The sequence below is a fragment of the Syngnathus acus genome, chromosome 11 (assembly GCF_901709675.1).
Source record: "Syngnathus acus chromosome 11, fSynAcu1.2, whole genome shotgun sequence".
Classification (NCBI taxonomy): domain Eukaryota; kingdom Metazoa; phylum Chordata; class Actinopteri; order Syngnathiformes; family Syngnathidae; genus Syngnathus; species Syngnathus acus.
The window spans coordinates 2,071,959-2,083,428 of record NC_051096.1 but is presented as its reverse complement, the minus strand read 5'-3'; the positions used below and the strand labels follow the sequence as shown (position 1 = coordinate 2,083,428).

The window sequence follows — 11,470 nt, the reverse complement described above, 5'->3', positions numbered from 1 at the left end:
TGTACGAGGGGGAACATCGCGTGGAGGTGGACTGTGCGTCTACATCCGTGAAGAATGGTGCAGAGACTTTGTTGTGGGATGCCAGCACTGCTCGCCACTGGCGAAGTTTGTGATCTCCGGGCTGTTGGGGTCCTGAACTCTCTCCCCGTTGTTTTACTTGTGTGTTAATCGTGTGCTGTGTCTCGTCACCGTGGGATAGGGGGAACGGTATTTCGGTTTCTTTGTGTGTCCTAGCATGAAGGAATTGACAATAAAGCTGATTCTGATTCTGATATGTCTCTTATGTTTTGTCTAGGGTGCTTGATAGGATGCCATTCCCTAGAGAGTTCTGAGCACGAATGGATGGATGGATGTGGATGCATGCAGAAGCTCGCGAAGGATGCGTTTCCCCTGGAGCGTTTGGCTGAGGACGCCCGCTGTCCAAAAGGAAACGGCAAAGCCTGTCCTTCACGTTAGTTGCTTGATTCTCCGACCGATGAAAAAGCATAGATATTTCCACATTTCACAAATAAGACGTGAACTCCAACACAGACGTGTGCTCCTGACACTCTCCTGCCATCCACACTCGTGGCGGGCGGGCCTTGACCCTTGACCCTCCACTTTCTCGCATAATTTGACCTGCTGACACCAAACGCCGACCAATGGTGAATGTTGATGCAAATAATAATAGCATCATCATGCCTTCAATTGACTTGTTTTTAAATGCACTTTGATGACTAAAGCGCCACGAAATATAAATACAAGTTGTAGAATGAACTATGAACTCTCATTATTATGTTACGATGGAGCGTACACCTGTATGTCATTTGTTGTGCGTTTTATGCCGTATTTTGTGTTTACTGCAGTGACGTGAAGTTTTCTCATGTATGTACCGTGGACATTTTGCGTCGGTTTTTACCTTGTTTGCGGCAACGGCAAATAGAAGTGAGAAAGCAAAGAAGCGATTGAGACCGTCTGCTCAACGATCTCAATCGCTTCTTTGCTCGCTTCGACGCTCAGAACAGCACTTGCCCGCTGAAGGCCCCTCCTCCTCCACAAGAGCAGCCCCTGTGCCTCTTTGCTGATAGCGTGAGGAGGGCGCTTGCCGCTATCAACACTCGTAAGGCGGAGGGCCCTGACAACATCCCGGGTCGAGCGCTGAAGGACTGCGCTGGGGAGCTGACGGGTGTCTTCACGGACATCTTCAACATTTCCCTGCAGCAAGCCGTCGTCCCTTCGTGTTTCAAGGCTGCCACCATCGTACCTGTGCCGAAGAAACCTGCCTCGTCCTGCTTCAATGACTACCGCCCCGTGGCACTGACGCCCATCGTCATGAAGTGCTTTGAGCGGCTTGTCATGGAGCACATCAGATCCATTCTACCCCCCACCATAGACCCCTTCCAGTTTGCGTGCCGAGCCAAACGGTCCTCTGAGGATGCCGTCTGCTCGGCCCTCCACTCGGCCCTCACCCACCTGGAGAGTAGGGACTCGTATGTGAGATTGCTGTTTGTGGACTTCAGTTCTGCCTTCAACACCATTGTGCCGCAACGACTCATCTGCAAACTCGCCAAGCTGGGCCTCAGTACCTACCTCTGCAACTGGCTACTAGACGTCCTCAGTCAGAGACCTCAGGTGGTACGTGTTGGCGACAAGATCTCCGCCAGCATCACGCTGAGCACGGGGGCCCCCCAAGGCTGCGTTCTCAGTCCGCTGCTCTTCACCCTGCTGACGCATGACTGCGCTGCAACCTACAGCGCCAACCGCATGGTGAAATTTGCTGACGACACGACTCTGGTGGGTCTCATCACCAAGGGCGACGAGACTCAATACAGGTTGGAGGTTGACCTTCTGACCGCGTGGTGCAAGGACAACAACCTCCTGCTGAACGTCAACAAGACCAAGGAGATTGTTGTTGACTTCCGGAAGGGTCACACCCGACACCTGCCGCTGACCATCGACGGTGCTGTGGTGGAGAGAGTGAGCAGCACCGGGTTCCTGGGGGTGCACATCAGTGAGGATCTCTCCTGGTCCACCAACACCGCATCACTGGCGAAGAAGGCCCAGCGCCGCCTGTACTTCCTGCGGAAACTCAGGCGAGCGTGTGCTCCTCCGGCCGTCATGACTACGTTTTACCGTGGCACCATTGAGAGCGTCCTCTCCAGCTGTATTGCTGTTTGGGGTGGTAGCTGCACTGACTACAACATGAAGGCCCTCCAGCGCATAGTGAACACGGCTGGTAAGATTATTGGTGCTTCACTCCCCTCCTTGAAGGACATTTACGCCTCCCATCTCACCCGCAAGGCGACCACGATTGTGAGTGATGTGAGTCACCCCGCTCACTCTTTGTTCGATCTTCTGCCCTCTGGGAAGAGGTACAGGAGCCTGCGCTCCCGCACCACCAGACTCACCAACAGCTTCGTACTCCAGGCTGTTAGGATCCTGAACTCTCTCCCCCCTTCTGCGTAGCGTCCTGTACTTTTGCGCTATATTCTGACTGTCTGCTGTATGCACACTTGCTCCGTTTTGCTCCTCTTATTTATTTATTTATTTATTGTGTTTATTTATTATTTATTCATCACTCTTATTATTCATTGTTTGTGCCTTCTTGTTTTTATTTTGGGTTGTTTGCTTGTATGTATGTCGTGTACTATGTCTTGTCACCGTGGGATAGTGGAAACGTAATTTCGATTTCTTTGTGTGTCTTGGCATGTGAAGAGGTTGACAATAAAGCAGACTTTGACTTTTGACTTTGAGATACAGTAATCCCTCTTTTATCCCTCTAAACTGCTCTGTTTAGTTTGATAAAAGAGCATCCGCGATATGTGATAATCCGCAAACTTGTTTTTTTTAACATACACTACCGTTCAAAAGTTTGGGGTCACAAAATTGTTTGGGTGACCCCAAACTTTTGAACGGTAGTGTAAATATTATTATAATAAAATATTATGAATTAAATATTATAAATTATATCTTATATTTGTATAAGATTATATATAATCTATGAATATAAGTATACATATATATTATAAGATTTTTTACACAGAAGATTATATATATAATCTATAAATAATTATCTAAATAAATATATACACTACCGTTCAAAGGTTTGGGGTCACCCAAACAATTTTGTGACCCCAAACTTTTGAACGGTAGTGTACATACATACATACATACATACATACATTGTTTGTGTATCAGTAAGTGAATATTCAACCATATAAGTGCATATGTTATCATTAGAACATCACCATCATCATCATCATCATCATCGGTTTAAAGTCCGCTTTCCAGGCGCCGCTGGGTTGGACTGGGTTCTCGATATGGCCTTCTTCCACCGGGAACGGTCCATGGCCATCTCGTGGTTGATGCCGAGTGCCTTCATGTCGGCTGCCACGGTCATCTGCCAGGTCTTTTTAGGTCAGCCACTGGGTCTTGTTCCCTCTACGTTATACGACATAACTTTCTTCACCCAGTCGTTCACGTCCTTCCTCCCCACATGTCCGTACCATCGCAGTCTGCCTCTCCTCACCACATCCACTATGGCCTCCACTCCCATCTTCTGTCTCAGCTCTGCACTGGTCTTTTCCTCCCTCATTGACACACCACACATCCATCTGATCATCCTCATTTCTGCTCTGTTTAGTTTGTCTTCGTGTTCTGTTTTCAGGGCCCATGCCTCACTTCCGTACGTCATACTACGTCTACGTCTTGTTCTTATTTGCCATGTAGCACTTTGAGATTCCTCCGAATATAAAGTGCGTTATAAATATAATTTATTATTATTATCATTATTATTACTACTACTTCTGACACAGGCTGAGTACACTTAGCCTCTCATCTTCAGGGATGGGGCCTTAGATGTTAAGAAGGGCATGAGTTCCCTGAATTTCTTCCACCCGCTTCTTACCCTTGTGGTCACTGCTAGGTCCACCCCCCCATCAGCGTTAAGCATGTCTCCAAGGTAGCAGAAGTAGGGGTGTAACGATTCATCGATACACATCGATGAATCGATATAATGCTCTACGATTTATTGGCATCGATGCTAAACGTAAACATCGATTTATATCGCCGTGTTTGACCTCGGACATTAGACGCGACTTTATTTTGAAATCCAGTTCATTGTTGCTTGCTTCCTCTTTCCGGGAGCAGTACGCGGCGTGTTGTGTTGTGAGCAGAGCAGGCACGTGAAAGGGGAGCCGACAACTACGCGGCTCCTGGGCTGGTGCTATGGCTAGTGTCCAAGAAGACGAGGAAATTCGCTCCCCTTTGGGCTTCAAGTCATTCGTTTGGAAGCACTTTGGATTCCAAAGAAAAGATGGCTCAACGGACAATTAAAATTATTGTAAATAAATAGTTCAGTAATGCACTTTAAAGTTAATGGTATTACAAAAAAAGAAAGAATATTCATTTTTCTTTACTTATATGAGAAAAAATATAGGAATTTGATAAAGTTCAGTGTTAAAATAAGCACTTTGTATACTACAATACTCTTGTAATTTCCTAAATAAAGAGTTTGCAGTACCTTGTTGATTTTGCGTATGAATTGTTATAAATCAGGATATTGTTCTATATTTTTTATTTAAAAAAAAATAAATAAATAAAAATATCGATCGTGGAGCACTATATCGTGATGTATCGTGAATGAATCACAGCAGGCTTTAAGATATCGGCAAATATCGTATCGTGGTTCTTTGTATCGATATGATATCGTATCGTGACAAAACCCGCGATTTACACCCCTAGTATTAAACTATCACATTCATTGTCAGTCAAGAAGAGGACTATTATCCCTTCTTTGACGAAATGACCAGAGCACAGTACAAACACACTATTGTCGGTCAGTCCTGTTGTTGGTTTTGTTGTACCATGATTTTCTTAAAAAAAAAAAAAAAGAAACATTTCAACAAAAAAAATAATTTTAAAAAATTTGTACCCATGTATAATGCGCACCCCAGATTTTAGGACAATAAATTAGTTAAATTTTGCGCATTATACACGGAAAAAAACGGTAGTTGAGTTGACAGTCATAATGGCCCTCCGAAAGAAGCTATGACTACAATGCGGCCCGCGAAAAAATTGAGTTTGACACCCCTGCTATAGAGGGATGGCTCGGATGGTTAAGCTCTTTTCGCCCCCCGGTGTCGGTCAGAACACAGGAAGGAAGTCATGGTTCAGTTTTGATTGCTTTACTGAATTATTGGCAAAAAATAATAAATAACCATAAATGAAATGCTCTCGGCAACACACCAAACATAAGTCATCGATCAAGAAAATACATTTGCTGGCGACCGTTAGTCGCCGTGCCTCTGCGTAACAGCCACTCGTACGATGCGAGGCAAACTTAAAGGAGCGCGCCGGAGCAGTCAATCAGACGGCGCGCACACGAAGCAAACCGCGATCGGACAAACGGCACAACAGTGGACAGTCGTAACAATGAAATGTATATACTCACTTTGTGTCAAAGACGCACACGATCACAGCAACATACTCAGTCGATACCACCAGCCTTTAACTTACCGCTGCGCACAAATGAAAATGGGTATAATGTCTAGACCCCGAATATACGACAACCCCCACTTTTTCAGTCTTATTTCAATGCAAAAAAACTCGTCTTATATTCGGGCCAATACAGTACAATCAAACAAGAATGAAGCTTGTCGCCATCGTTGTGGAAACCATCCAAAAACTTAATTTAACCGAAACATAATTATTGTTGAAGAATACTTTAGGTTGCATTGACACTTTAGGTTTGAATCAAATCTTGACATGGCTGCCTTGTTATAGTGGCTCAAAGGAAGCGGAAAACGTTTTACTTACAAGCTTGAGAGTATTCGGCTGAAATGAAAGAGAAGCAAGAGGAGATTCGGAATGGTCACAAACAATGTTCTCTTTGGATGTTTCTGACGGAGCAAACATTTGTGTCGCTCACCTTGTTTGCTTTTGAGACGCTTGGCAAGGAACATCACCACCACCACCGCCACCAGAGCGAGGACCACCAACGGGACGGCGATGGCCACCGCCTTCTTCCTGTCTTGCTCTTCTTCACACGGCAAAGCGCAAAGAGAGACACGTCAATGACCCGCGAGAGCCCACAGCCAATCGGACGTGTCTGAGCCGGGCCAAACGCTCACCCTGGATGCGCGCGTTGCTCAGGATGCTTCCGGCGTCCAGCTTGATGACGATGTCTTCCGAGACGCCGGCCAGCTGGAACACGCATTCGTACTCCCGCTCCGCGGCGGGCGTCACCTCCACTTTCAGGTCGACCGAGGTCTGGAAGGTTCCGTCGTGGTTGGGGAGGGTCTCCCCCATCTCCACGTCCTCGTGGATCTCCTCGCCGTTCTTCCTCCAAAAGAGGGACGATGTAATGGGGTAGAAACCCGTGGCGTGGCAGGTGACCGGAGAGGAAGGCGTCTTCTGCAGGAGAGACACCTTGGGAAGCTCTGCACGCAGGGGCAAAGATGGAGGGAAACGCGTGAGGAGGGCACGAAAGACGGAGAGAATGTGAAGGGAGGAACGACAGAGTGCGAGGTTGAGAGAAGTTGTGAGAGGACAACGTACCGGTTCTTGTCAGGAAGTCCCTCCCGTTGCTCACATGCTTCTTCAAATCAGAAGGACACACCTCAGTGAAGAAATTCTTTTGGGCTTCCTTGTACCCGTCGCTTTGGTCCCACTTCAATTTGGTGATGAAAGCTTGTGGATGTGTTGCGATCCATGTCATCGTCTTCGCCTCAAATGATATGAAGTCTTCTCCGCCGTAACGGTAGTGCTCCCATCCATCAACCTCCCCAGTCTCATCGTCCCATTCACAGCAGCTTATCCGCTGAAACATGTCAACACCTGAAAGGATCGCACACAAGATTCAGTGACGATAATCAGAGAGAAGCCAGCAGCGACGCGTCTGTTTATTAGTTGGGAAGAAAAAAAAGTGTACCAGCACATGAAATGAATTTTACGAGCGGGCGCTCGGACGTAAACAAACCTCCAGTTTGGTTGAAGCGCTTTTTAGCGATTTCAATGTTGACGTTCATGACCAGCACATTCCCAATACTGATCTCCGTCTGTGTCTTCCAGAAGTGCGGATCATTTTCTGTGATTTTGTTCACCCAGTCATGTTTCACTTTCGTTTCCCTGTGGTTGCTGTCAAACTGCTGAATCTGAACGGCGTCAACATACGCCACCTCCAAGTACTCTGGTAGGTTTGCAACTTGAGAGCTGGTCTTGAAATAATTGAGCGTGTGAATGACTGAAAGACAAATACAAAAATGACACACATGATCTTTCTTTGTTTTTACATTAAGCAATCGTATGCAGTTCATATTTTCAATGATTCCATCTGCAGTTGGCACATTGCAGCACTTGACATGTTGGAGTTCATGTTTATCCAAGTGCATTCTTTCGCTCAAACCTGTCAGTGAATTGACAATTGTTTGTTTTCTGCTGGTTGTTGATAAATATGTTAGATTCCAGTGGGATGCCCCTGATCAGCGATTTAAATCCACTTTATAAAGAAATATAATTACATACGTAAGTTTTCCCATTCTCTTTAATTAATATTTAATATAATTACATAACGTTTGCCATTCTCTTCAATTTGTCAAAAAACTTTTCCAATAACGTAATTGATCATATATCGTCTATTCAGGAGGCTATACAGTGTTTTTTTTCTCTGAAAGATTAGATACTTTATTGCCGTTACCGTGAAATGTTAATTGTTAATTGCAAAGACTCTACTGTCGAACATTTCATTACTGTACTTTAGCTTTTCCATAATTAATCAAATGGATATTCATGCAGGTATACATCACATCGATTTGTGTCACCTTTAAGTGTTTCAACTTTATTAACTAAATATTCCAAAAGTTATAATCAAAGCACTGTGTTCCCATCTAACTATGAGAAAACGAATGCAAATGTTGACCCAGCAGACATGCGAAGAAAATGTAACCAAACAAAATAATAATAAATGCGTCAGTTCAAAATCAAGAGCGTCAATCTTGAGGAAAATAAACCGAGTTGTAAGCAAAGTAAACTTACCAGGCGCCACCTTGTAAATTTGCACGCCCGCAACAAAGACTACAAGTAATTTCATTCCAAGCATCGTTTTCTTTTCGATTTTAGTCAAAAGGGGTATTTAGTCAAAGTTGCGACGAGTAACTCGTCCGACTGGCGGACGAGGAAGTACTTAAAAAACAGCAGACGCGCTTTGACTACTACCCACTTAAACCAATCGGAGTTCAGCCGGCGATGACGTCACTCAGGGCTATGTACACAATAAACCGTGTGGTAAAACATCGCCTTCTCCTGGTGGTACGGGCGCGCAACAACATCAGGTCGAGTTTGGCTTTCTCTGAAATCACGTGACCCGCCTCGTTGGCTGTTATTATTGCAAGTCAAGTCAAGTTTCTTAATCACAGACAAAGCTCATAGGGCTTCACATGACTCAAAAATGGACAATTCTTTTTGTTGGCTTCAATATCCATTTCTGTCTGAGACACAACACGACACGATGGTGGTGTTTTGTATTCCCTCTCTTTTATGTTCTTGCACACACTCACACGCGCTTTTCGGCGCGCTCCCTTACATGTCCCTCCCTCTCCCCCATTCAAACTTTCATTCAAACACTAACACATTTGGTATAATAACACCATCAAAACCAAAATAAGACATCCGCAATACCAAAAAACACAGAACAAACCAAGGCACACCCAAAAAAATTAAAAATTAAATAAACACACATTACAGGGCAACTCCATCTTATATACAAAGAACATAAACCCGCAGTAAATATCTTACAAAGACAGCCTTTCAATAAATGAGGTCAGTTTTACAGCATTCTTGGTGTTAATAAGCTTTAACCAATTGTTGTAGGATTTCAGATCATTCTTCCAATGAAGAGTGTTTTGTTTTAAAGTAGCGACATTTGTGTATGGATTGTTTGGCGAACAAAATAATATTGTCAAACAAAAAAATCAAATTGATCATTTTGAAAATAGCCATATTTAACATCAGAGATGGTAGGAAGACCAAAAAGGAACCCTTTTGAACAAGCCCATTGTCGAAAGTCAAGCCAAAACCTTTGTACAAACTCACTGCAAAAGAAAAGATGGTCTTCAGTTTCACCTTCACAAAAAAAACATCCATTTTAAATTTCGTCTTCAAAAATTTCTTGGTTGGGTAAATATTATTGATCATTTTAAATTGAAGTTCCTTTGTTTTTGGTGGGACCGGAAATTTAAATTACAGTGGAGCCTCGGTTTTCAACCACAATCCGTTCCAGAAGGCTGTTCGAGAATTGAATCGTTCGAATTCCTAACCATGTTTTCCCATTACAAATAATGGGAAAAAATTAAGCATTTTTTCATTATTTTACACCGTAAACTGCATAAATAAGTGAGTAGGTAATGTATAAATAAATAATATAAATAAACTGAATTAATAGAGTAGGCTAGAATGGGGAATGTATTGCCGTATCTGCAGCAACTCGCTTGTGTGTTTCATTCCAATAGTAAAAGATAACTTTTAAATTGTGAGGGGGAAAAAAGCACATCAAAAAAAATTATTTTTACCAATGAAAGACAACATTTCAAAGATCATGTGAAAGAGAACAGCAAAAACGTTTTCTTAATTTTAAAAAGATAAGCACAGTCGCCCCTCTCGGAACATCACTTCCTTTAAGAGCGCCTTTGTTTTTCAGGATCGAGCTTATTGTCGATTTTGCCATCCAAAACTCCCGCGCCAACTCTGACACACGCACACCGGACTCATATTTTGCGATTAATTCTTTTGTAAATTCAACCGTTTTGCACACTGCTTTCCTCTTTTCGCCACGATCAGCTTTACTGCTGGAGCCATAATTAGAGTTGATGCAATCCTCAGAGTAACCAGAATGTAATAACGAACGGAGTCAGTTGGCATGCGGGTCCTCTCGGCTCATCTCGCGAGGTTCGACAACCGAAATTTTTGTTCGAATACCGATTTGTTCGAGAAGTGTGACGTTCGAAAACCGAGGCTCCACTGTACCAGTGCCGGCTCTACGCAGGGGCAAGAGGGGGCAACGTCCCCTCAAACAGATGTCCTGCCCCCTCGAATCAAACTTTTAGAAGTGAAAAATCCGCTGATAGAAACACACGTTAATCAGCCCCCTCTCTTCTCTCATGCCGGTGCAGTGTGCGTCCTCACACAGCCTGCTGTCAGGACTCCGCGCCCCTCCGTAAACATCCAATCACTGTGAGTATGCAAATGAGGCAAGACGCAGCCAGAAAGTGTCAAGTTACAGTCAGCGCAGTAGGAGTTGGAAGAAGCAGTAAAAACTCCACCAAACTCGCCGTAATGACCCGTGATATAACTAATGATTAACGACAACTCAAATAATAGTTAATATAACATTCATATTATATGTTCCCCCCCCTGAGAGATTGCCACCTTATTGTGGTCAGGGGGTTTGCGTGCCTCAGTGACCCTAAGAGCAATACCAGCAGAAGCTTTAATCTTCAGGTGGGACACCCAAGCTTAGTGTAGAGCAGGGGTGGCCAACCAGTCAGAGACTAAGAGCCACATTTTTTACTGTGTCATCGCAAAGAGCCACATCATACACATGAGCACACATGAACACCCCCCCCCCCCCCGCCCCACACACACACACACGCACACAAACACGCACGCGCATGCACGCGCACACGCACACACACACACGCACACACACCCCTCTGCTCAGCCAAATTTATTGTGTGACATTATTATGTCACGCACCAACATGATAATGACAAATTGACTCCTACAGTACTAAAACCACAGACCAAAGACCACATTTTCAACAATGAGCATTGTGTGCATTGTCTCACACAGACAAACTCTCAGTTCAACAAATTCCACAAACAAAAACATAATACGTTTTTTCACTTACTATGTGTGGCGGGACAGACCATTCGTTTGAGTTCGTCGTTTTCAGGAGACAAGATTTCAATAACGTCACTGAGGCATATTTTAACGAACTCCACTTCATTGTATGGCTTTTTAGCCCGTGCAATGTTCCAAGCCAGTTGAAACAATGCAAGTGTGACAGTCTCTGAGTGCTTCGTAATTTTTTTGAAAAACTGTACCTATTTTTCTGCCTGACTTTTCAAAGTCTCCAAACTTGTGCTTGCGAAATTCAGTCCCTTTTGCAAAGTCCTTATCGATATTGGCATGAAGTGAGCTGAAGTGGCGCTGACCATTTGAAGCTTTTAAATGCGCCAATGACGTCCGACATATCAGGCAGAATGGCTTGCCATAGCGTTCAACAAAAAACAACTTTAACTCTGTTAAAAACGTCCTGTGTTCATCGTCATATATTCGTTTAGCTGTGCATTTTTTCCTTGCCATTTTGGCAAGCGTCTTGTCAGCCTTTCTGGACCTAATGGGCCCCCGTAGTCACAGTCGCCATTCATAAAAAAAGCGGGCAAAACCAATTCACCTCACGCGCATGCGCGTTTGACCAAAATACCATATTGAA

At 44.2% G+C, this 11,470-nt stretch overlaps 2 protein-coding genes across 2 annotated transcripts in view; one reads left to right on the top strand and one right to left on the bottom strand.

The window, feature by feature from the left end:
- LOC119130207 (fibrinogen C domain-containing protein 1-like) overlaps positions 1-11,470 on the top strand; it is a 559,732-nt gene that overhangs the window by 534,003 nt on the left and 14,259 nt on the right. The window lies entirely within an intron of this gene.
- On the bottom strand, positions 5,710-8,092 carry LOC119130322 (BOLA class I histocompatibility antigen, alpha chain BL3-6-like). The gene is made up of 6 exons (XM_037264147.1): positions 8,014-8,092; positions 6,959-7,222; positions 6,538-6,816; positions 6,111-6,419; positions 5,909-6,019; positions 5,710-5,814 (listed from the first exon to the last, which is right to left on the bottom strand). The coding sequence occupies exons 1-6, from the start codon at positions 8,075-8,077 to the stop codon at positions 5,789-5,791; spliced, it is 1,053 nt and encodes a 350-aa protein (XP_037120042.1). The 5' UTR covers positions 8,078-8,092; the 3' UTR covers positions 5,710-5,788.